The sequence below is a fragment of the Periophthalmus magnuspinnatus genome, chromosome 6 (genome assembly GCF_009829125.3).
Source record: "Periophthalmus magnuspinnatus isolate fPerMag1 chromosome 6, fPerMag1.2.pri, whole genome shotgun sequence".
Classification (NCBI taxonomy): domain Eukaryota; kingdom Metazoa; phylum Chordata; class Actinopteri; order Gobiiformes; family Gobiidae; genus Periophthalmus; species Periophthalmus magnuspinnatus.
This window is the reverse complement of record NC_047131.1, coordinates 8,379,300-8,403,687: the sequence shown is the minus strand read 5'-3', so window position 1 is coordinate 8,403,687 and position 24,388 is coordinate 8,379,300. Positions and strand designations below refer to the sequence as shown.

Here is a 24,388-nt window from a genome sequence, read left to right as displayed (position 1 = left end):
GGAGGGAGTTAGAAGGGGGTAAAGAATGGAGTGATAGAAAGAGAGAGGAGAGGGAGTGGGTATAGTAAGAGAGGGAGAGAAGAGAGAAGAGAGGGAGAGAGCGTGGGTAAAGTGAGAAAGAGAGAGGGAGAGAGGGGGTAATGGAAGGAGAGAGAGAAAGAGAGAGGAGGGGGAGGGAGAGAGCATGGGTAAAATGAGAAAGAAGGGGGTAAAGGAAGGAGAGAGGGACAGAGAGAGGAAAAAGAATGTAGGTAAAGTGTGTGAGAGAATGCGAGTGAAGGAGAAAGAGCAGGAGAGAAGGAGTGTGGGTAAAGCGAGAAAGAGAGAGAGCGGGAGAGAAGGAAGAATGGTAAATGGTCACTTTTTTTTGTTTTTTATATTTTTATGTTTTCACTCAAAGCACTTTACATCAAGAAACCACTCACACATTCACACACACATTCATACACCAGTGTACACACACACTGGGAGCGAGGAGGGTTAAGTGTCTTGCACAAGGACACAACGACAGCATTCATCTGTGGGAGCTGGAATCGCCAACCTTCAGATCAGCGGACAAATACTGGGGGGATTTAGAGAGAGGGGGACAAAGGGTGAAGAGGGGGGAAGAGTGAGAGAAGAAAAGAGGAGGAGGGGTGTCTAATAGAGAGTTAACAATAGAAGAGAAGATAGGGTGGATGATCAAATAGAGAGAGAGTGAAAGAGGAAGAGAGAGGGGGAGTAAAAAGGGGGAAGGGAGGAAAAGAGATAACAAGAGGGAGGGTACAGTGAAGGAGAAAGAGAGAGGGGGGACAAAGGGTTGGAGAGGGGGAAGAAGAAAAGAGGAGGAGGAGGAAGGAGGGGGTCTCTAATGGAGCTTTAACAATAGAAACGCCAGGTGCTGGTTTATTACCCAGGGTCAGGTGGCATCAGGGCTGAGAGTCAAGAAAAACACTGTGTTCTGTTCATTTGTTTTTCTGCTGTTTGAATCTACACACATCTATTTTATATACGTCTATTTTCAGTGCATTTTCAACAAACCTTTGCGATTCTTCTGAGATAAAAATGTGAGCCGTGCATGTCACTGTGTGCTTGAACAGCTGTTTGCCTGCGTCTTTTGTCACTCCATACATTTTCATTATTGGTGCAGACTGTTTTTGTCCTTATAAGTCTCCTCTCTGTGTGATTCTGTGTTTTAAGATGGCCGCCTCCTCTGAACTCGCCCATCTGAGAAAATATTACAGTGCTTTGAGCCGCTCCGTCTGTCTCTGCGGGATAGATCCAGTTACAGCTCCGTGTGAACAAAAGTCTAAAAAACATAATGCTGGATATGTTTACACGCACACCAAAAATCTGATCATAATCTGATTTTTGGAGTTATCAGATTAGCCGCTATAATTGTAATGAATCTACTCGCACTGCGACTTTTCAGAGGCAGGCACTACTCAGTTACATTTACTTGAGAAACTTGTTAAAGAAATTGTACTTTTCAGAATATTTTCAGCAGCATACTTTTACTTCTACTTGAGTAATATTTTTTTATTGGAGTAACACTACTTGAGTAAAAGTTGTAGTTTCTCTTCCTACTGTGAGTGAGTCTAAAGTGACCTGAACTTTATGTCGACAAGATGAAATGATCTGAACTTGTGTTTCTTGCAGCTCCCTCAGATATGATTTAGTTTGTCTCATTTTTGTGTCTGTCCTTTGAAAATACCACATTTTGTGCATTATTCTGTGTTTAGTCCTTCAAATCATGTTAACTTCAAAATTGTAAATAATTATCAATCAAATGTTATATCTCGACAGCTACTGACAGCTAAGTTACCCTGATTTGAATAGTTTTCAAAACAAACAAACAAACAAACAAACAAAAACACAGTCCTAAATACGTTTTTACTCTTACTTGAGTATCTTGGAGCACTTAATACTTGAGTAATATTATTTTAAAGTAACATTAATCTTAGCCGAGCAAAGCTTTGGCTACTCTTCCATCTTTGTAATTTGATTTCCGGAATAATCCAATTATGGATCACTATTATTATTATTAACGCCGAAGCAAGCTCCTACAACGTTTTTCTGATGCTCATGTCTAAAACAACCTGATGTGATTAATCTGAGTTCTTTCTGTTGTTCTGGCAGCAGTAGCTCAGTTGGTTGTGTTTGTTCACTGATCCAAAGGCTGGCGAGTCGAATTCTGCTCTCGACGTAAACGTCATTGGTTGAGAGGTCAGATCTACTGACCCACAGGTTGGCGGTGCGACTCCACCTCCCAAGAATAAATGCTGTCTTTGTGTCTTTGGGCAAGACACCTAACTCCCTCACCTGGCCACACTAGTGTCTGTGTACACTGGTGTATACATGTGTATACACGGGTGAGTGATTCCTTGATGTAGAGCACTTTGAGCCTTGAAAGTGTAAGTGTAAGTGTAAAAATGTGACCATAACAATTGTTAAGAGTGTTACACAAAAATTGGCAAACTAAAGTTGCAAATACAAAAATGAAATATAATCTTTGCACTGCATCTCTCAAATACAGTGCTTACTCTAAAAATCCACTGATTCACTGACACATCAAAAATCAGATCTAAGAATTGGGTTGGGTTACTTTATTATTTCAGTTGCCAGATTTTGGCCATGTAAATATATTCAGTGTCTGAAAAGAAAACAGATGAGAAATAAACAGGGAGACAGCGACATCTAGTGGAGGAAGAGCTTCAACAGATTACATGGAAAACTGTTTATTATTTTCGTCTGTAATTGGGGCACACACAAAAAATGTCCACATTGTTAGATTTTGTGAATGGCGTGGTTTGGTAAGAGGGAGAGTGAATACAGTACATGGAACAGAGAAGGGAAAGTGATGATTTGAGCTGCCAGGAAACAGGAGGCCTAGAGGAAGACCAAAGAGGAGATTCATGAGAAAGAAAAGAAGTTAGTGTGACTGCAGAGTCACATCCTCTGCAGAGGAAACGGTCAGATGGAGCAGAGGATGCAGAGGAAAGGGTCAGATGGAACAGAGGATGCAGAGGAGAGGGTCAGATGGAGCAGAGGATGAAGAAGAGATGGTCAGATGGAGTAGAGGATGAAGAAGAGATGGTCAGATGGAGTAGAGGAGAGGGTGTGAAGCTTTTTATTTACATTGATTATAATAATATGCTATAATAATTGATAAAAATCGGGACCTAGCTTGTCAACAAACTGTGAAATTCATAAAAAAAAATAATTTGTGATTATGTGTGTGGCTCAAATGTCTTTTGAACACTGAAATGAAAACACTGTGCAATATTACGCAAAAGGGGAGCACCCAGAATCACACAGAGTACAGCCAACAAACGCCACTCCCCCGGGCTAAGGCGCTCCAGTACCCCGCCCCTGAGGTTCCTCCCCCCGGCCTGTCGAACTCCAGTACCCCGCCCCTGAGGTTCCTCCCCCCGGCCTGTCGAGCTCCAGTATCCCGCCCCTGAGCTGACGTCGCCGGGCTGAGAAGCTGGTGGAGCCGGAAGAAAAGATGGCGGATCATGAGGAACATGAGCAGCTAAGCGACGAAGAGAAGGTAAGAACCGGACACGAACCCGCTAATAACCCGCTGTTCACACGGAGCATAGGGGCTTGCACCGGAGTGCGCTGTCCGGGGGTTTCGGCGCAGCTCTTGCTCGTCTGCGGCGCTCTCTCTTCGGCTGTGCAAACCCCCGGGCCTCCGCTGCTCCGCTCCTGCCGCTTCGCCTTTTATTATTTTTAGCCCCAACTTCCGCTCTCAGGCTCCTTGTACGGTCCTGGCTCAAAATAGACGCTAAATACAACTTTGATCTCGACCCTAAGTGCTTGGTCTCCCCTCTGCTGCGTCCAGGGTTGTGCTAAACCTGATGCTAACAGAACTGACCGTTTATTTCCATTGAAAACTATTAAAATGTTGTTAGCTAGTTTAGCTTTAGCCGCGGTGGCTAACTTGCCGAGTTCACACACACGCCCTTTTGCACTTAGGTGGCACTTAGGTGTCAAAATGCACAGTTATAACACCACTTCTACTAACAACCAAACAGTTGGTATCTTATTATTAAACCGACTCACAAATAATCATAAATAAGCGACACTACGTATTGAATAGTTAAGTATAATTGAATGCTATCGAACTAGCATCACTTCAGAAATGCCAATGCCACATATTTAGCCTAAAATGAACTTGTACACCAAAATAACCGTCTTTAATTTTAAAGATGAACACAAATACTGATAACTAATACTAAATAAACAAATAAATCATGCTGAACAATCATGATGTAATTTAAATTTGCAATAATGCAACAATGCTAGCGAATTAGCTTGACATCAGAGTTACCAGTGTTGCATATTAAATGTTACATTGAACTTCTAACACTAATGCATTGATTGCGTTGAAAATTAGGCATGTTTTAATGTACTTTGCATGCTTAAAGAGCTATCCACGCATTTTAATTTAGCACGTTTTGCCTAAATGTTCGTAAGAATGTATTTCCTGATAGCTAGTGATCCGCTTGGGGACGATGTTTGATTAGCGTTATAAGTGGCTACAGGGAGTGGTATTTTTTAATTAGTTTCCAGACTATTATATGGATTATGAAGGCTTATATTGCTTTGAAAATAAAGTTAGCCTCCTATAGTTAACCTCATTATGTTTTAGAAAAGTAGCCTATCGATTTATTTGGGTGTAAAACAGTACACGTCTGTAACCCCTTCAGCTACAGACAGTAACAATCTGTAGCCTAAGGTGTTTTTACATAGTAGAAATGTCATGTACTCTGACCTAGTGAAAATGCCCCAATACAATGAGCATTAGGCAAGTATAGCTCATGCATTCATAATTCCTACGTGCAACAAACAGTACAGGCTTTGAAACAACAAAAAACAATATCTTTTGGTATATCTTTTTAAAATAACTTCCACAAAATCAATGGGTAACTTCCTAAAATGTATAGTTTTTGTAGCAGTGCAATAGTAAGGTTATTGGCCGGGGATAAATAATGATATCTGGAAAAAAAAACATTGCCCAAAATTAGAACATCAATTATATCGTGTAAGAAAAAAATCTGCTTATTATAAGAATTTAGTAGAAAAAAAAGACAGTTTTAAAGTATAACCTTGTGGTATTGGTCCATTTGAGTGGTTACTTATGCAGTGCATTCATGTGTTGATGTGTTGTTCGATGCTTGAGCCTCAATTTCTGGCGATTCAATTTCTGATAATTACAAAAAATATAACTTTAATAATCAAAGTGACCCACACTTAATTGATTGTAGACCTTTATTCAGCCCAGCCAAACTTATTACATTAAGGATGGTAAAATGTATAGCACCGACCAAATGTATGTTAAGTTGTAGTGAAGTTTACAAATTAACTTATCACTTTGGAAAAACAATAACAAAATGTACATTCATTTTCACTAATTTAGTCTGCTTAAAAAGACAGGTCTGAAGGAGGACAAACTGGGAATGACACATGGACACACACTGACCGGGGCTGTGCAGGAAAAAATATTGTTGCCAAATATCAACTAAGTTTTCACTACTCAACTGATATTGATATCTGGGGAAATCCTCTGACAGGGCTGAAAGCTGAAATACCTTGGTATGTCACAATAATCACTACATCAACTTATAGTCCAATATATGAAAGCTGGAAGAGTATATTTTTGGGGTCAATATTTATTGTGTTACTTTTTCTTTGCACTACTCAGAAAGTTTTGGTTATTTTTTGGCTATACAAAAAGATTTAAGTCGTAAAAGGTTGAATGAATAACCGTACTCATTACAGATGCAAATTAAGTACTAAAGTGTTTCATTCTGCTGTTTATTTATTGCAACTCATCATTTTTTTAAACAATATTGTAGATTTAGAATAATTTTTTTTGTTTAAATCCGCTCTTGGGTTTTTGGGTTAGTGGCATTAATTAGTTTTAATATTATCGTTTACCGTCTATATTTACATCAATATATCACACTTCAAACTTTGTTATTGTGATGGGCCTAGATATACCATCCCTAACATTAAACTCAAGATTTATTAGGCATCTGCAAAAAGGGCGTTTTATTTTCATACCGTAATGTGTTTACAATATGATATACACATTTTACTATTGTAATGACCCCTGAGACCTGGGCTTTATTTGTATTAGTCTTGTTTTAGTTCCTGTTGAGTTTTGAAGAGGTCAAACAGGACAGACTTGAGCAGGTTTTTGTTGTAGCCTGATCCCTAGATAACATTGTTCTAATATTATATAAGCATAATCTCATGGATATTGTTGTTAGTGAGAGGGAGCTGTTTGTCCAGTATTGACTCAGCCTTTTCTCTGGAGGTGATTCACAAATAGGCTGCTGTCCAGAGCTATCAGTTTCAATTTGAGGTAATGCACATGGTACCACGTTGGTGCAGTGAGCTAAGCGAATACCCTCAAACCAAATGGCGTAGATAAGTGTGTATTCAAGCTTAGGATTTGGTCTGAATGATTTTGGAATTATTTAAAGGTACAGTATATAACTTTCTGGAGGCACCTGTATGATTCCATGGATATAGAAAGTTTATCCATACTTTGGAACATTCTCTATGGGGTAGGAGATGAAGTTTTCTGTCATGTGGAATATTATAGCCAAAGTCACAACATTTCCATGAAAACAAGCAATTGGAAACCAATAAGAGCCAGGTTTGTGGAAATGCAAGCTCACTCACAGTAAGGGCGCACTTTTTTTCCCTACATTTTTCAATGCAATAAAAACAGCCAAAATGAAAAGAACATGCTTTTATTTTGGCTAAAAAGTTAGGCTACATTCATTTCACAATTCACATATCAAACATGTCCCGGAGCATTAACATTTGTGAGCAGACTGAAATCTGAACTGCTAAACTAATCCAAGAATCTCATGCATTTCACAACACGTTTGTAGAGGTCTAAACTACAGGGCCAGCAGAATTAAGACCCCATGGAGGTACAGGGAGGGCATCTGACACACAGGGATGTTTAGTTCCTGTACACATATACCTGGTGTTTGAACTATTTGACTTGTATGATAATAGTCTGTAATTAGAGACTTACATTGTTGAAAAGGTGGTTCACATTTCTGGGTGGAGTTGATCTTCGTGAAGGCTAACCACTCTGCCACAGTAACACAGAGAAGACATGCAAACTCCACTCCGACAGATCAGGAGTCTAACCCACAACCTCCACACTGATAGGAGGAGGAGGCAGGATTCCCCTTAGGTCTGATTTTGAGAGAAGTACTGGCGCCTTGTGTCTATTTTTATTTGAATGTCTGAGTGGAGTTCCCTGTTTTACAAAGGGCCCTGAGCAGTTCTGATAAATCTATTTTTGGTTCAGTTGACAGATAAACAAAACATTACAGGTATGATTTGATTTGCATTTTGTGTTAAATCACAATTCATTTCACAATGTGTATTTTAAACATTAATATTTGAAAGAGGACTGAAATCTGAACTGATAAATCAAGAACAAGAATCCCATGCATTTCAGAACATGTTTGTAGAGGTCTAAACTACAGGGTTAACAGCTTTTACACAGAATAAGATGGAGGCACAGGGAGGGCATTTGACACACAGGGATGTTTGGATATCGACAGTCTTGTGATTTGCAAACTTCAAGTTGAAGTTCCAGTTGAATTATGATTTTGAATAGGTTATTTTTTCTATCTCTTAAGAAGTTTTTGGTGGTTTTGAAAGTGTGGTTCAGAGGAACTTCCTGATCACTGTTTGCGGACCGCACACACAGGAAGCTAATGATAATACTGTTCCGTATAGTCATGTATTACTGTCACAGTCGTCTCAACTATGAATGGGACAAGATCTCGCCAGATAAAACTGGAATTATTGCTAACTTAGCAACACAAGATAATTCATTACTGTAGACCAGACATGGGCAAACTACGGCTGGCTGGACATGACAAAATTATATTAAAATAGGTAAGGGTAAACCTTGTTCAAAGTTTTTCTGCTGAGTTTATTTAACTGAAATTTAGTTTAGAAAATTCATTATTAATTTAATTAACACATTTGGAAAACACTTTGTACAATGAGCCTTACATATTCATGCTTTGCTACATGTTACAGGCCAAATCTCTAATGTCATATACACATATATATGTCCTGGCCCGGCCGCTCTGTCAAGTTTAGAATCCATTGTGGCCCGTGTGTCAAAAAGTTTCTCCACCCCTGACATAGACGCTGTAGTAAAAAGCAGTGATACAATGACAACCGAAAAACAATACACAAAAAACAAAATTGAGAGGTCAAAAACTTTGGGATATAATTTACATTTTGTGGTTCATTTCAGTTCAATCTCATCTTGTGGAACTCGCATCTCTTTTCACCCCAAATCTCATTCTATTTCAAAGCTGCTAAGCGTGTAGTTTAGACCTCTACAAACATGTTCTGAATTGCATGGGATTCTTGCATTAGCAGTTCAGATTTTAGTCCTCTCTGAGGTTCATGTTCCAGGACATGTTTGAACTCTGCCCTGTGTGAACCACATCCTGATTTGAAATAATTAATTGTACTCTAGATTTAATTAATTATATTTTCTTAAATCATTCAGCCCTTATGTGTAGACTTCATTTTCTCCATAAGGAAACATGTCTTCTGCATTTGACCCATCCTCCAGTTTCTCTTGGTTAAACCTGTCAAGAGCAATGGACCAGGTCTGAGCCAGGATCCAGGTCCAGGAGTGTAGGGCTGGGTGATATATTGGTTCCAGTATCGATTCTCAGATATTGATATCTGTTACTGACACTCAATACCGATATTTTTTGTGTTCCCCATTCTCTGCATGCCCTTTTTGAACATATTAGTGTAAAAAAAGTAAACATCTCACAAATGATTTTATATTCCAGATAAATTAATGAATGAATTTTATTTTGGTTGTTTACATATTTTTGAAAAAGACAAAACACAACATTTTCTTCACATAATTACAATCAAAAAAGGATTAGGCCGTGTGCTTATGTAAGCCCATCTTAAGATACATTTTATCCTTATTTTACTGTTATAAACATACATTTGTGGGCCTTGCATTGGACTTCAAACACAAAATATTTGTTTAGGCAGAAATCAATTATCAGCCACAGCAGCAGGTCAAATACGGGGTAACTATATTGGCTCAAAAAATCCATAGTGGCCCATTCCTAGGATGGAGTACCCGAGTCCAAATCTGAGCCAGGCCCGAGGTTAGGAGTACCTAGCTGGAGTATTTTTGGTGACCCTGGTTTAAAGAGGGAGCAGTAGAGAATGTTGTGTTTGAGTTTGTCTGTGGGACAAGTTCAGACATGACACATTCCTGCAATAGAGCTGGAGCATACTGCCCACCGGAAAAAAGGAGAAACTTTAACTTAACTACTTTTTAAATATTTTCAAATTTTATCTGTGGGATTATACTTAAATATTTCATAAACTTAACTTATTTGTGTCCTCAGATCTGAAGTAAATCTTCAAATCAGATAAGGATTTACTGTTGGCCCTTGTAACGTTGATTGGGGCTGTCAAACTAGTTGAATTTTAAATGTGATCACAAATGTTTCTCTCAAATACAAAAGCCAGTGCATTCTGTTTTGAGTGACATCGACGCTACGCTAGGGTGAACAGATTTTCAAAATTCAAAACTGGGACACACCCGGGTTGGGATGGTTGGTATAAATAAAATAGTGAAAACAACACGTAATGTTGTCCATTCTCGGCACATTTGTGGGTCAGTCATTATCTGAGGGACTTTTTTCCCTTATGGTCATTTTCAAGCATGGTTTCTACATTATAGCTAAACAAATGTGGGGATCAGATTGGTTAAAAATAGGGACGTCCTGTTTTAGTCCTGTTTGAGACCCGGTTTAGACCCAGTTTAGATCAGATTTTAGATCTGCTTTTAGACAGGGGAATCAATAATGGGACTGTCCCGGGTCAAGAGGAGCATCTGGTCAACCTGGGATAGTTCAACTTCTGTCTCACAAAGCCTGAAGTGTAACCACCATAGCTTTTAAAAATATATTACAAAACTTTAATAAAATGTTTCAGATAATCACGACTTTAGTATATAACTGAGACCAATATGGACACCTGCCTGCTACACAGATAACCTTTTTATTTGACAATTTAGATAAAATGTAAAAAAGGAATTAATATTTTATATTTTTACTTAAGTCATAAACTGGTTAACTGTGTTAAACCAATTCAAATCAAAGTGTGTTTATGCTAATCCGTTTGGACACGCTGCTCCCTGCATTAGTCACGCTTGTGTTTGTGGATGATAACATGGTTCAGACCTCATTTAGTTCCTGCTTTAGACCTGGTTTAATCATTGGTTAAATCCCTGGTTTAGTCCCTAGTTCAGAGTGGTTTAGTTCTGGCTCGGTCCAGGTCCCCGGTCCAGGTCCCCGGTCCAGGTCCCCGGTCCAGGTCCCCGGTCCAGGTCCCCGGTCCAGGTCCCCGGTCCAGGTCCCCGGTCCAGGTCCCCGGTCCAGGTCACATGTCACAAATAGAAATGATCAGATTTGTAGATTTTTGTTTTGCTTTTTGCTCTTTTATCTCTAGTCAAATGTCTGTTCATGCTGCTTTGGTTAATGAGCCTCCTGTGGGAATTTAACCCTCAACCGCAGCTCTGTTTGATCCTCCTTGAAACTAGGTCGATCTCATACTTTTCATCTGATGCAAATAAATAAAACAAAATAAAAACTACAGCAATTTGTTCCTTAGAGAAGAGATTTAACACCAGTTACATTTTTTAAAAGTAGAGATGGGAGTATCGATATCAAAGTATATTATTAAAATTTAGACTCAGGATTATTTTGACTAAAAAAATTCCAATTAACGATATCACAACAATTACTAAACCGAGGTTTACAGTTAAAGTCACTAAAACATCAATTACCATACAATTTGCAGGTGTCTGAGCAATCACCTTTGGTTTTTGTTTTGTTTTTTGCTGCAAGTGAAATTAACAATGAACTGAAAACATATCTCTAGACAAATGAGTCCAGTGTGTTAATAAATGTGTCAATAATATGACTCTTAACTATAAAAAAGCACATGAATCAACCTGAGAAATGCCCCGGAAAAAGGATATGATAAAGGATATAATGGTCAGCTGTGCAAAATGAAATTTAGCTAGCGCTAACCTAGCGATAGCAGAATCAACACAAACACGTACCATTATTCATACAAATTCAAACTAGCACAAACAACATTAAATAGTTTGTTTCACATGGTATGCTACTCATGATGGGTATTTTCGGCTCAAGTTTGTTGAACAATACAGGACGGTTGTCTTGTAAATGTGCATGCAAGTTGCTCGTGTTTGCCCTCAGAGCCACGACTTTTTTTTTTTGCAGACTTTGCAGATTGGTAGCTCATCACTTTGTTGGTCTTGTTTTTCAAAGCCATAATAATTTCACACATCAGACTTCACCTTCTTGAGTGAAGGATATAAATGTGTAGCATCATCTGGATCCAGATCCACTGCCCACGAGCCATGACGGTGACTGACGGTGAAAAGTCATCCCCAATTCAGATTAGGCACTGAAGCTAACAAGTTTGATTGCTATGATAGAGGGCCCCCTTGTGGGCAAACCTTACAGCTAATATCTAAACATTGTATTGAAACTGGAAACATGAGGGAGCCTGGTGCCGTAAAGACGATTATGATTGTGTGCGATGATCACAATTATTAAAAAACACAAACTGCACAAACTATTTAATGTGGACCTTTTTGATCGCGATAAGCGATATTATCAAATATCGCCCCATCTCTAATCTATATATTGATACTAACTCGAAGCAAATGTGGGTATCGATACTGTCAGGGAAATATCAATGCTAATTAGCATATGGTGCCATATTAGCCCCTATTAGCTCTTTTGTATTCATATAGTGATTATCATGGTCAGCCTAGTGTAGGATGAAGAGATTTAAACAGTTTTTGAGCTGTAGGTTAAATGGGTGACTCAGCTACAGCTAATAGGCAACAGCATGTTAGCTAGCTCATTGTGTCTCAAAGCTAACACTCACCTTTATTAAAATCAGAACATAAAATAAACAACCTATTATAATTCAAATTAATTAAAACAAAGACTCCTTAAAAGACAAATTATTTTTATATATAGAATACTTCAGTTTTTGGCATTGTTTAATATTTATTAACAAACATCCATCTTTCTACATACACGCACAAAAGTGTCCTCCAGTGAAGTATTTATTTGTGTAGTGTTAAACATGTTGTCATAGTTGTCATGTTGTCATAGAGATAAAATTTGACAGGAAGTAGTGATGTGCCCAGAGCCTATTATTGCTTATTTGTTGCAGTTCAGACCTTTTAATGATAGTCCATTTAAAACCGGTTCAGTAGGATTATTTTGCGTTATTGCATTATTGAAACCATTTTATTCCACTCTTATCTTTTATTGCAATATTTCTCTAGATTAGTACCCAGTATCAGTACTTGGAATCGTATCAAATCCAGAAATTGTGGTGACACCCGATTCACCCATTTCTGTAATTAGGTTTATGTTGGTCGTTGAGTAATATCTATTATACCTTTGAGATTTCTTTATGCAAAGTAAAGTTCAAGATGCAGATGTCGTTGCTTTGACTGAAACGTTCCACACAGTTTAATGTGCCGTTTAACTTACCCACCTGGCATTCATTCAACTACAGGCGTTTTAATCACTCAAAAATACATTGAAAAACATGCATTCCTACTGTGAATAGGCTCGCCTCTCCACAGATTTAAAATTTAAAATAATGTAATTGAATACTATATATATATATATATTTTTTTTTTTTTTAGTATTACTGGAACGCAGTTATAATATGGGCTTATATTAATATCGTTTCATAATGTTGAAATGGCAGGTGAAATTTCTATACTTTTTTTTGTTTTTATAGTTTAAAAACATTTCTAGACATAAGATTAAGGCATTTTGGATAATCTGTTTTAATTATATTTTTTACACATAGTTTTATCTCTGTATTCTGTCATTTCATCCAGTGTCTGAGAAGAAGTGTATCCTCCGGCACACTGCACATTTTCATGACCTTATTTGGTCGTGAGCTGTGAGGGGGAGGTGTCATGTGACCAGCCACAATCAGGAAATGCAAGAGGGTTGGCGGAGAGCGGCCCCCAGTGGAGATGAGAGGAGCTACAACAACATTAGGGGCAGAGTGACCCAAATTATACAATTTATACGATCAGGCTTAAGAATTGTGGGTATTATTTGGGATACTTCTTAGGTTTGAACGATTTTCAAGACATTTTATTTTAATCACTGGTCAGGGATTTAATGGAGAGGTCCTCAGCTAATCTGTCAGTGAAAGCATGTGTTTGGGATATCCGACACACAGGGACATTTAGTTCTCAAAGAGGACATTAAATTACCTAAATAACTGGAGTCTTTTAGTTTGCATTACAGCCTTTTACATAGTTGTTTTTGATTGTGAAAAATATGTCATCCCTCATAGGAAATTCTCTTCGTAGTAATATTTTTGACTGTTCTCCTTCAGTCTTTTAGTCAATTAATGGATCAGTGATGTCTTGTGGTGACCAAAACTTTTAGTTTTACTTTTAGTTGCTTTCTTTGAACTATTTAGTTTAGAGAAGGCAGTTTGCACAACTGCTGATGGGATTTAGGAGTGAATCCTGTGTTTAATATTACTTTTCCTGTATAAATAGTTGTTTTTGCATGAACTCCCCTGCAGTTGTAGTATTAATGAGATGATGAATCGTTTGTAAGTTTTTGACACCTCACTGTATACAGACAAAACTGGAAATTCTGTGCTCTGATAACAGTTCAACTTGATATGTCCCTGTGTATTTAATGATAATAAATAATTAATTTTTATATTTCTTTTTTTTTTTTATTTAATCCTAATTCTTTGTGTGTTTCAGGTACGTGTAGCAGCCAATTTCATCATCCATGCCCCGCCCGGAGAGTTCAACGAAGTCTTCAATGGTTTGTACCGCCTCTTTGGTTCATTATAACAGAAAGTATTGGGAATTAAACTGTATACAGCTTGCAAAAGTGTAAAAGTGTTATATCTTAAATTATATTTCCATGAGTTTTCCCAGTGCAGATATATTTGTGTAAACTGCTCTTGAGGTAAAAATAAATCCACTGTGTTCTGTTTGTGTAAATCCACTCAGTTTTATTTCCGGATAATCAGGAAGTGTTCTGTTTGCATGCTAGTGGTTAGCATTGCTGTGATGATAAAACTTCGCTCTGGTCTCTGAGAGCTGTGAAAAGTGCTTATAAACTCATTGTGGTGAATAATTGGGATGTTCAGAATGCATGAGGTAAGTGAGGAATAATGCAGAGTTTACACACACGCCACAGTGGGTCCGGTGCATACTTTTAGCGAGTTATTTGCACATTGTCTGTTACACTGAGTGCGGTGTGCATTTGACTAAAATAATGCTGTTTTCATACACATTAAATGACATGAAAACCGTACAAGACTGCTGCGGTGTTCGGCAAAAATAAACTTCTTGGACCTGCCCTCGCACTCCACCAAGATCAGTGTGGCAGGGTGCAGAGGTCAATGTGGCAGGGTGCAGAGGTCAATGTGGCAGGGTGCAGAGGTCAATGTGGCAGGGTGCAGAGTGCAGAGGTCAATGTGGCAGGGTGCAGAGTGCAGAGGTCAATGTGGCAGGGTGCAGAGTGCAGAGGTCAATGTGGCAGGGTGCAGAGTGCAGAGGTCAATGTGGCAGGGTGCATTAATTTTTTATTTTGCAAGTCCCGAACCACGCTGCACTTAGTTCATTGTAAACAGTCAGTGTCTACCCAGCGTAACTTTGGACCACTGCAAACATTTTTTTTTTTCTCCTTAACCATGACAATTAGTTTGAGTTTTTAGTTCCATCTTAAACATGCCTGTAACACAGAACTATACTGCCTGGCCAAAAAAAAAAAGGTCACACACTCTAATATTTCGTTGGACCTTTAGCTTTGATTATGTCACACATTCGCAGTGGCATTGTTTCGATTTCGCTTCTGCAATGTCACAAGATTTATTTCCATCCAGTGTTGCATTAATTTTTCACCAAGCTCTTGCATTGATGATGGTCGAGTCTGACCACTACACAAAGCCTTCTCCAGCACATCCCAAAGATTCTCAATGGGGTTAAGGTCTGGACTCTGTGGTGGAATTGGCATTGTCATCTTGGAATATGCCCGTGCCATCAGGGAAGAAAAAAAATCCATTGATGGAATAACCTGGTCATTCAGTATTTTCAGGTGTCAGCTGACCTCATTCTTTGAGCACAGACTGTTGCTGAACCTAGACCTGACCAACTGCAGCAGCACCAGCCTATTTGTTTAGTTACATCCAGGTGGTGACTTTTTTTGGCCAGGCAGTGTATTTGACCAAATCAAAAACTAAACGTTATTTTGTCAAAATCAACTGTTCCTACCCTTTGTAACCACATTTATTATCTCACTCTTTTTTTTTTTTCCTATTTCGTGTCTCTGTCTTATCTCTGTGGCCCAGACTCAAATTAAGGCTGTTTTTTAAATCCTTAAATTCACCGTAACAAACCGTCCAAATCCTATCAGCTCTCACACTCTTTAATTGTCTAATGTGTCTCTAATGCCTGAACTTTTCATTTTTACTCATTAGCTCAAAAAGACAAACAGAAGAGGCACTAATCTAAAGAGGAAGCTGCGTATTTATACAAGGGCTGTCACAGATTGAAACAGACCACGTGAAGGGCCACAGACTGGGGGTCAATAATGTGAATCAATTAAAAAATCTTTTATGAGGGTTTAAAGTGCAGCTTCAGTCTCAGAACCTTAATATCAGGTCTGTCTCATATCAAAATGTTTAGTTATTTATGAAGACCTCTAGTGTGCCTGTATCTGCTCTATAGTTATAATCTGTGACACCCGAGGATCATTGTTATAATTTGCACATGTTAATTTACAATATTCATCTAAAATGAAATAAGAAGCAAATCCGCTGAAATCCGTGTTGGAAAACTGCGGTGCATAATGGGAGCTGGCGTCACCGTAAATGTCATCACACCAAAGAGCCTTGTTGCTGTCTTCCCCTTTTTCCTCATTTGTGCCAAAACAATTACGTGACGCTGCCGAGTTCTATGCGTATCACGATTAAGAAAATCAAATTGAAAAACAAAGTGCATACGTCACAGTGGGCATATTTCAGTGGAGGTGAAAATGAGGATTAATTGGCAAAATGGCGTCTTAAAAATAAGTGACTAAAGATTACTCAAACTTTCCCGATTCACTCTAAAAACAAGGTCAAGAGGTTAAATGAGAAGGAAAACAACTGTAACATGGTTAAAAGCTCTGAAAAATACTTTGCCAGAATAGGCAAGCTGCTTTAAGTTCTAGTGGCAGACTATTTACATTGTTGCAGTAACTCTTTAAGCAGCAAAGTCCTTCTGAGATGAAGTATTTTTCAGGAGAGTCCTGGCTCCAGAGTGCACCCTACTGTACATGTATTTAGTGGTGGGGAAAACCGGAGCAGGCACAGGGAGAACTTTCCAGGTCCCAGGATAAGAGCCACATAACCCTAACCCCTGGTTTACACAACCATAAAAGTCTGTAATTATATCTTATAAATGAAAAATAATTTTACAGTTTATTTTCAGTTTGTGGGCCTTGTTGTAGTTTTTAATGAAAACATTCTTATGGATAAATTTCGGTGTCTGCCAAAATGGTCAGACAAATGACAGTAACAACGGGGGAATCCACATTGGGCCATAATAATAAATAAATAAAAACTCAAATCAGGTTTATAGGTGCATTTATGTGAAAAACTCAGTTTCATGGAAGATATTGTTCTTGGCTGAGCTAATATTTTTCTTTGTTTTTCAGATGTGCGATTGCTGCTCAACAATGACAATCTGCTCAGGGAAGGTGCAGCACAGTGAGTACATACATTTATTTTAAGGAAATACAGAATCATTTTGTTTTTATTTTAACTGCAGTAAATAAGTCCCAGTCTTTATGTACCTTGTATAAAACATTTCGATCTCTCCTCCTCTTCTCCCAGTGCGTTTGCACAGTATAACCTGGACCAGTTCACTCCAGTGAAGATCGAGGGATACGATGAACAGGTAGAAACATCACGACTGAATCTCTCAAACTTGAAACAGAAATTCTTGAACCAAAGTGGAGTTCTGTAGCCGCGTTTCTGGAGATACAGTCATGGTTTAATATGTGGGATTGGCTCCAGACCTCAGAGTCTCTGTAGTCCTGTGTCAGAGCTGAGGAACTGTTGCCTTAGTTTGAGTGAGAATGTCATCATCACTGCTCCTCCCGCTGCTACATAACAAACAAAACAGTCCCTAGTTTTTTAGTCCTGGTTTGGTTCTTGTTTAGTCCTGGTTTTAGTCTTGGTTTAGTCCTTGGGTTCATTCTGGGTTAGTGTTGTTTTATTTAGTATTTTTATTTGATATGGACATAGCAGTTACATTGGACTGGTAGTGTGTGTTCTGGCATTATTCCAGAAACAATGATATTTAACATGGAGCAAGACCAAAAAGGTGTAGGCTGAAATTTAATCTTATTCGTCCTACCCTTTATACCTCCGTGCAGGGGGGCACCAGGGTCTTAGGAGCGCAGAACTTGAATATCTTCTTTTAAATTTATATCAGAGGGGTGCCCATATTCCTACCACATGCCCCAAAATTTCTGTCAATGGGCCTGCCTCTGTGCCATAGTGTCATCTTGAAACCAGTTCATAGAAAAGGCAAAGGGAAACACTTCAGTTCAGTAACGAATGTAATGTACCACACAGTATCAGAGTTCATGTATCTGCCCAGAGTTAAACATTTAAAGCTCTCATATTACACCAAATTCACTCTTGTGAGTGTAAAGTTCTCTTGGAATGTTGTCCTGAAAAACATACCTGGAGTTATTTTGTTTCATTCACTGTTGGAGTAACTTTTTATTATTAGTCGGTCTATATTTCCAAAGCTCAAAATGCTCTGTTCCACCTTGTGATGTCATGAAGTGGTAGTTTTCAAGGTAACGGCTCCTTTTACCTTTAGTTCAGTAGAGATGGGTAATTCCAGGGCTGAGGTGATCCAAAAGATTCTAGTGAGGGTGTGAAGTTAAAAACACAGTGGAGAACTTCCTGCATAACCTGTATTACTTCCTGTTTTTTGTTTGAGAGAAGAACTCAACCTAAATATGCAGTGTTAGGTTTAGGGTTATTTTTACTTTTTTCTGCATAACTGGTAGTTTTTGAATGAATGAATGAATGAATGGGTTTGTTTGCAGTTTGTGTCAGATACATAGAGATACATAATATTTTTGAGAGATTTTGCCACACCCCAAAAATCTAAATTCTTAAATGTTTCCTCCCTCATATATTTTTAGGTCTTAATCACAGAACATGGAGACCTGGGCAATGGCCGCATGTTGGACCCCAAAAACAAGATCTCGTTTAAGTTTGACCACCTGCGCAGAGAGGCCAGTGACCCCCGATCCCATGACCTTGACTCCTCCATCGAGAGCTGGAGAAGCGCCGTGGACTCGGCTGTGAGGGTCTACGTGAAGGATCACTACCCCAACGGCGTCTGCACCGTAAGGAACCAGAGCGTGCATGTCCTCCCTTTGTTACTGTGGTAGAATGGTTGGCCTGTCTCCTCCCTCTCACCAAGAGGTTATGGGTTAGACTCCTGATCTTTAAAATCAACGCACCATCTCATTGCAGATTGGAAATATGGCAATATTGATCTAAGGAAACTCCAATACTTTAGAGTTTTAACTTTGTGTATTGACTCATTATTCTGGCTCCATCCCAGTTTAAAAATGAAATAGTTGTACAGATAAACAAACATTTTAGTAATAAAATAATGATTTAAAAATTGCATTTTTCCAGAGATATTTTTGGTGTCATTTTACAAAAACACAGTTAAAATCATTATATTAAAGATTTTAAGAAGGAAGTTTTTAAAAAATTCCCAGTTTGGCAATTTTTTAGGTTTAAAATTGTACTTCCTATTTGAAAATCATGACCTCACAGTAGGGAATTCCTTAACTGTTACCTAGCAACCGTGTGGTACATTGGGCCGAAACTCGTCTAATGTCTCTCCTCACAGAAATTATTATTTGTCGAATACAATTATAAGAAAATACCTTTATTTTGTTTAAATAAAGTATCGCAAAAAATGTGTAAATTGTGCTGAACTTGGAGAGAACTTAAACTGTTGTTTTAGTGAGTTCCATATGGATCACATGGCACTAGGCAGAAGTCTATTTTCTGTGAATCCAAAATGTTTTACTTTTTTAAAGTATAATTTATATGTACATCAGGTATTATCCCACCAAATAAAATAAAAATTAGAGAATGATTAAAAACCTGTCAAATGCAGGTTTAACCCAGAGACACTGAAGGATGGGTCAAATGCAAAGTCTACAAGAAATCTGTAATTAAAATTTGATTAATATTATTTTTCTTTCATTTCCAGATTTATGGGAAAAACATTGACGGACAGCAAACCATCATCGTCTGCATCGAGTGCCATCAATTTCAACCAAAAAACTTCTGGTGAGTTCATTTGAAGTTTACTCTGAAGGTTCACTTTTCACAGAGCGTAAATATCACTACTAAAACAGATAACCACATGATAATATTGAAACTTATTTATGCAACTTACGCAACTGACACTGTAACCCAAGAGCACATTTAAACCACAAAAACTATTCTAAATCGACAATATTTTAAAATAAATTATGAGCTGCAAAAAATTAAACAGCCGAATGAAAGGGTTTAGTACTTAGTTTGCATCTATAGTAAGTCAATGAGGCTTAAATCTAAATCTTAAAATAATCAAAAATGATCCAGACGTTCAAAGAAAAATTCCACACAATAAATATTGACCCCAAAAATATATAGTTCATATATGGAACAAAGCTGATAGAGTGCCATCACATGTAGGACTGTCAGGATAATCACTCTATCAGTTTCTGTATTGATATCAGTGAGATTAAAGGGTTTCCCAGATATTGATACCGGTCAGAGTTTAGAAATGGAGCCGATATTTAGCTATTTAGATATTTTTCTAGAAATAAAAGTGTGGCCGTATGTTTACACAATCATGCAACTAACAATTATTAAAGTTAAAAGTATATTTGTGAACTTACTAACACAATTTATTATTATCTACAAATATCAGTTAACAGAAAGACATCGCTATCAGATATTTAAAAAATCCACATCAGACCATGTCTAAAAACCATTAATACTATAGTTACTACGACTGTTACTGCTCCGACTTCAAGCACATAGATTACTGTTGACTATTGTTTAAGATGGATGTTTAACTGTGGAGATCTTGACTGGTTCAAGCCCTGTTAGCCGCTGATAATCTGGTTTAATCTAATGGATCCCATTAGAGCAGCTCCAATCCTGATTATTGCTGCCTGAGTATTTTAGCAATAGGAGCAAAGGTGAGCAATTTATTGTTTACTGGAAAATCACATTTAAAAAGTGAATTTGGCTTATTGAGTATTTAAAAATATGTAATTTGTATTGTGTGTTGATGAAAATAATAGATACTCGGGCATGTGCATACGAGGTATAGAGATTACATGGGTAGAAGTTAGATCTGCCCCAAAACAGGAGGATCAGATGGAGCAGAGGATGCAGAGTAGGACAATAATGAACTTTTTTTCTTTTTTCTTTTTAACAGGAATGGTCGTTGGAGGTCAGAGTGGAAGTTCACCATCTCCCCCCCGTCCACTAAGGTGGCCGGCATCATGAAAATACAGGTACAAACAAAAACTTGAACGAGGGGACAGAAAAGAGTGAGCTTCAATTGGTGGTTAGAGGAATAAAGCATCGAAATTCAAATTTAAACGGGCGAAAGCAGGCGACCTGGCAATTTTAATTGTTTTAACAAAGGGCCTTACACATAAAGGATTCTGATGAGATTTTAGCTGTGTTTATAATGTTGTCATCTTGTGAGAACATACCTGGAGTTGTGTTTTGTTTCATTCACACGTTTGAGTAACTCTGCATTATTAGTCAAAAGCTCATAATGCTCTGTTCCACCTCGTGATGTCATGAAGCGGTAGTTTTCAAGCTCCTTTTACCATTATTTCAATAGAGATTGTCAATTCCAGGGCTGAAATTATCTAAATGATTCTAGTGAAGGTGTATGGAGTTTAAAAAGCACTTCCTGTATCACCACATGACATCACAAGGTGTAGGCAAGGTGGGGCTATTTCAGAGCAGGCCAGAGCAGGGGTGTTGTGAATGTTTAACTGATGCTGCGTTTCTGTTGCAGGTTCATTATTATGAGGATGGAAATGTGCAGCTGGTGAGCCACAAAGAAGTGCAGGCGGAAATGAGCGTCTCTGTGAGTGGGAATTTAAAAATAAACTAAACATAAAATCTTATACCAGCAATACATCAAGAAAAAAAAAAAAAGTCAACAGTAGTAGAAAACCAGTTAAGTTTGTTAAACAGCAGGGAAATTGCAGACCACAGGCGCGTTTATCACTGACACACTGACTTTGGATCAGACGCAGTTGGACATGTTATTTAAGGAGAGAAAGGTTCAGTTCATGGGTTGAGGAAATTATTGTGTGAAAACAATATCTGCATGGACAAAATGAGGAAATAAAAAACACATTTTGATTGTTGTTCTGCCTCAGTGTCACTCAGCTGGAATGTGGAGGGGCATTTTCTTCTCTACTAATATCATTCAGATATTTTTATTATTTTTACTAGTATTTTTTTATGATCAACTATTGTCTATTTATATACATTTTAAAATGTTCTTTTTTTTAAATACTTTTTTATTTTATAATTATAAAATTATTTTTTTTTTAAAATTGAGTTATGAGTCAAAAATTTATGTCTACATTCCATTTGGGAATACTTGGGATTTGGAATGTTTTAAACATTATTTCCTTTTTTATGATGCGTGTGTAAAAATGTTATGTGTACGTTTTATTTATTTTTTTCAGAAAGAGGCAACCACCGCAGAATCGTTTGTGTCGATCATGAAGAACGCAGAGCACGAGTACCAGGTTTGTACCAGGCTCATATTTTTATCTCATGTTTTTGTGAAGACCCAAAGGCTGTCCCGAGGTTCAGGTTATCACTGTTTAGGCCGATAATGTGGTTTGGAAAAAGATTAAATAGTAGTAAGCAGGCTCGTGATAATGACTATCGACTTCAGTACAGTACAGTAAGGGGATATTTTTGGTTATTTTGTTTTTTGCAATATGAGATTTGAGCTGTAGGGGGTCTTCTATGGCTTATTATGGATACAAACTTAAGTACTAGGGTTTTTTTATATATATAAATTTAGAATAGTTTTTTGGGGATAATTTTACTTTATGGTTTGGTTTCAATATTATCATTTATCATCTAGATTTACTTAAGACACTGGTGTATGAATGTGTGAGTGGTTCTTTGACTTAAAGCTCTTTGAGTGCCTTGAAGGTGGAAAAGCGCTATGCTGTATAACCATACCATTTACTTTCTCCAATTTTAGGTCAGTGTGTTGCATAGTCACTTTGGCAAAAATGGAAAAAATAGGCTCCTTACTAGTGTGATGTGCAGTTATCCATAGGAGGGGCCAGCAGCTACTCCTTGTTGTCTCAGTTTTCAACATAGAAATCAGTAGACTTATTTATTAAATCATTTTAGATCCATATTATGATTTAAAATGTCCAAAATATAACAATCTATGACAGATGTTGATCATCATATCTATAAAGCAGACACAAGCACAATTTATTTTGTTTAAGATCTTTGGAGATTAAGTGTGTTTTGTTTTGTTTTTTTCCAGACGGCCATCAACGAGAACTATCAGACGATGTCGGACACCACCTTCAAAGCCTTACGCCGCCAGCTCCCTGTGACGCGCACCAAGATCGACTGGAATAAGATCCTGAGCTACAAGATCGGAAAAGAGATGCAAAATGCTTAAAAAAAACAACGCAAAACTTCACCAAAATATGAAAAACATGGGAATAACATATGGACAAGCTCTCCTCCTCCGCTGCTCCCTCCACCCTCTAACCCCACTCTCTGCATGAATGGATAGATGTCTCGTCTTTGTACAAAAACTAGGGAATAAGCGACAAAATTAGGTCTGGTCTCACACTTCATGATTTGGGGAAGATTTTCAACAGCAGTAGTTTTGTTTTTGTGAAAATAAAAATATTTAAATTACTTTAGATAGTGTTTTTGTTCAAATGCGCTTCCATTGAAATATGCAGACTTATAGCTCTAACTACAAGATTGTTAAAATATAAAGGAAAGTAGTAATCTTTGTTTGAAAATGGTCTCCTATTAGAAAAGTCTTATTTAAATTTGCCATTAAATTAAACAAAGTACAGAAGTTGCATGTGATTACGACTATATCAACCAACTTGAGAGAAGATATCTTAAAGAAATGTGAAAAAATAGCTCCTTAAACTCTCAAAGCTTCATCTAAAAGGGACAATTTCCAACTACTTTCATTCAAATATCATGAAATTCTTAATACAAAAACATCACTACTGCATAAAACTTCAATTTGCAAGACATAGGAACAGCACTTGTATGCAAATGCCACTCCTAAACATGACAATATTGATGGAATACTGTTCAGAATGTGCGATTTCAATGTTACCGTGAGACTTAACCTTATTCTTGTGCCGATTGTAAACAATTTTGGGGAGAATTTTGTCCAAATGAATGAAAAATTTTAAAAACACGAGCTAAATTGGGCTTCCCTCTAGCTTCACCTCCTGAAAATTTAAAAAATATCTTTGCAACACAGATTTTCGACTTTGTTTTTGGTACTGTAACAAAATAAATGACAGAATTATATCGTTTAATGTGCATCGATTTAAAATACAGTTCTATCTTCCACTGTTTATTTTTACGATATTAACCTGATACTTCATGATAAAGGCCTGTATATTCTGTACCATGGCTCACACTTCTAACCCACGTGTGTCAGTCTGTCCAGTGGAGTCTTCATCCCAAAACTGTACTTCACAAAATGTTGCATTAAAAGTCAAATTTTCTATCAATGACTCGACTCTGCTCTGTGAAAACTTGGGAGAAAGTTAAAGTAACATTCTAGTGTGGGGTGTTTCACCTGCTTGTCTCGATGGAGATGTTGCTTTGATGGGAATGTCACACAGTATGATGATAACCTTACTTGTGTTGTATTTATTCAAATAGAGGTGTTTTTTTGTTTTTTTTATAAAATAATAATAATAATAATAAATCATGGAGATTAATAAATTTAATGCCATACTGTGAAACATTTGAGGCAAAGCAATAACATCTCCATGGAGACAGGCAGGTGGCTGATCCTCCACCAGAAGTGTTACATATACATATACATAAATACAGCTTTTTAGTTGTAATTATGCTTTTGTCAGTTATTTTTATAATTCTAGTTTTAATC

At 37.6% G+C, this 24,388-nt stretch overlaps 1 protein-coding gene across 1 annotated transcript; it reads left to right on the top strand.

The window, feature by feature from the left end:
- Nucleotides 1-3,390: 3,390 nt before the first annotated feature.
- LOC117372002 (F-actin-capping protein subunit alpha-2) lies at nucleotides 3,391-24,005 on the top strand. The gene is made up of 10 exons (XM_033967707.2): nucleotides 3,391-3,532; nucleotides 13,886-13,949; nucleotides 16,833-16,884; nucleotides 17,011-17,074; nucleotides 18,342-18,548; nucleotides 19,436-19,515; nucleotides 20,660-20,738; nucleotides 21,257-21,328; nucleotides 21,942-22,004; nucleotides 22,772-24,005. The coding sequence occupies exons 1-10, from the start codon at nucleotides 3,488-3,490 to the stop codon at nucleotides 22,910-22,912; spliced, it is 867 nt and encodes a 288-aa protein (XP_033823598.1). The 5' UTR covers nucleotides 3,391-3,487; the 3' UTR covers nucleotides 22,913-24,005.
- Nucleotides 24,006-24,388: the final 383 nt, after the last annotated feature.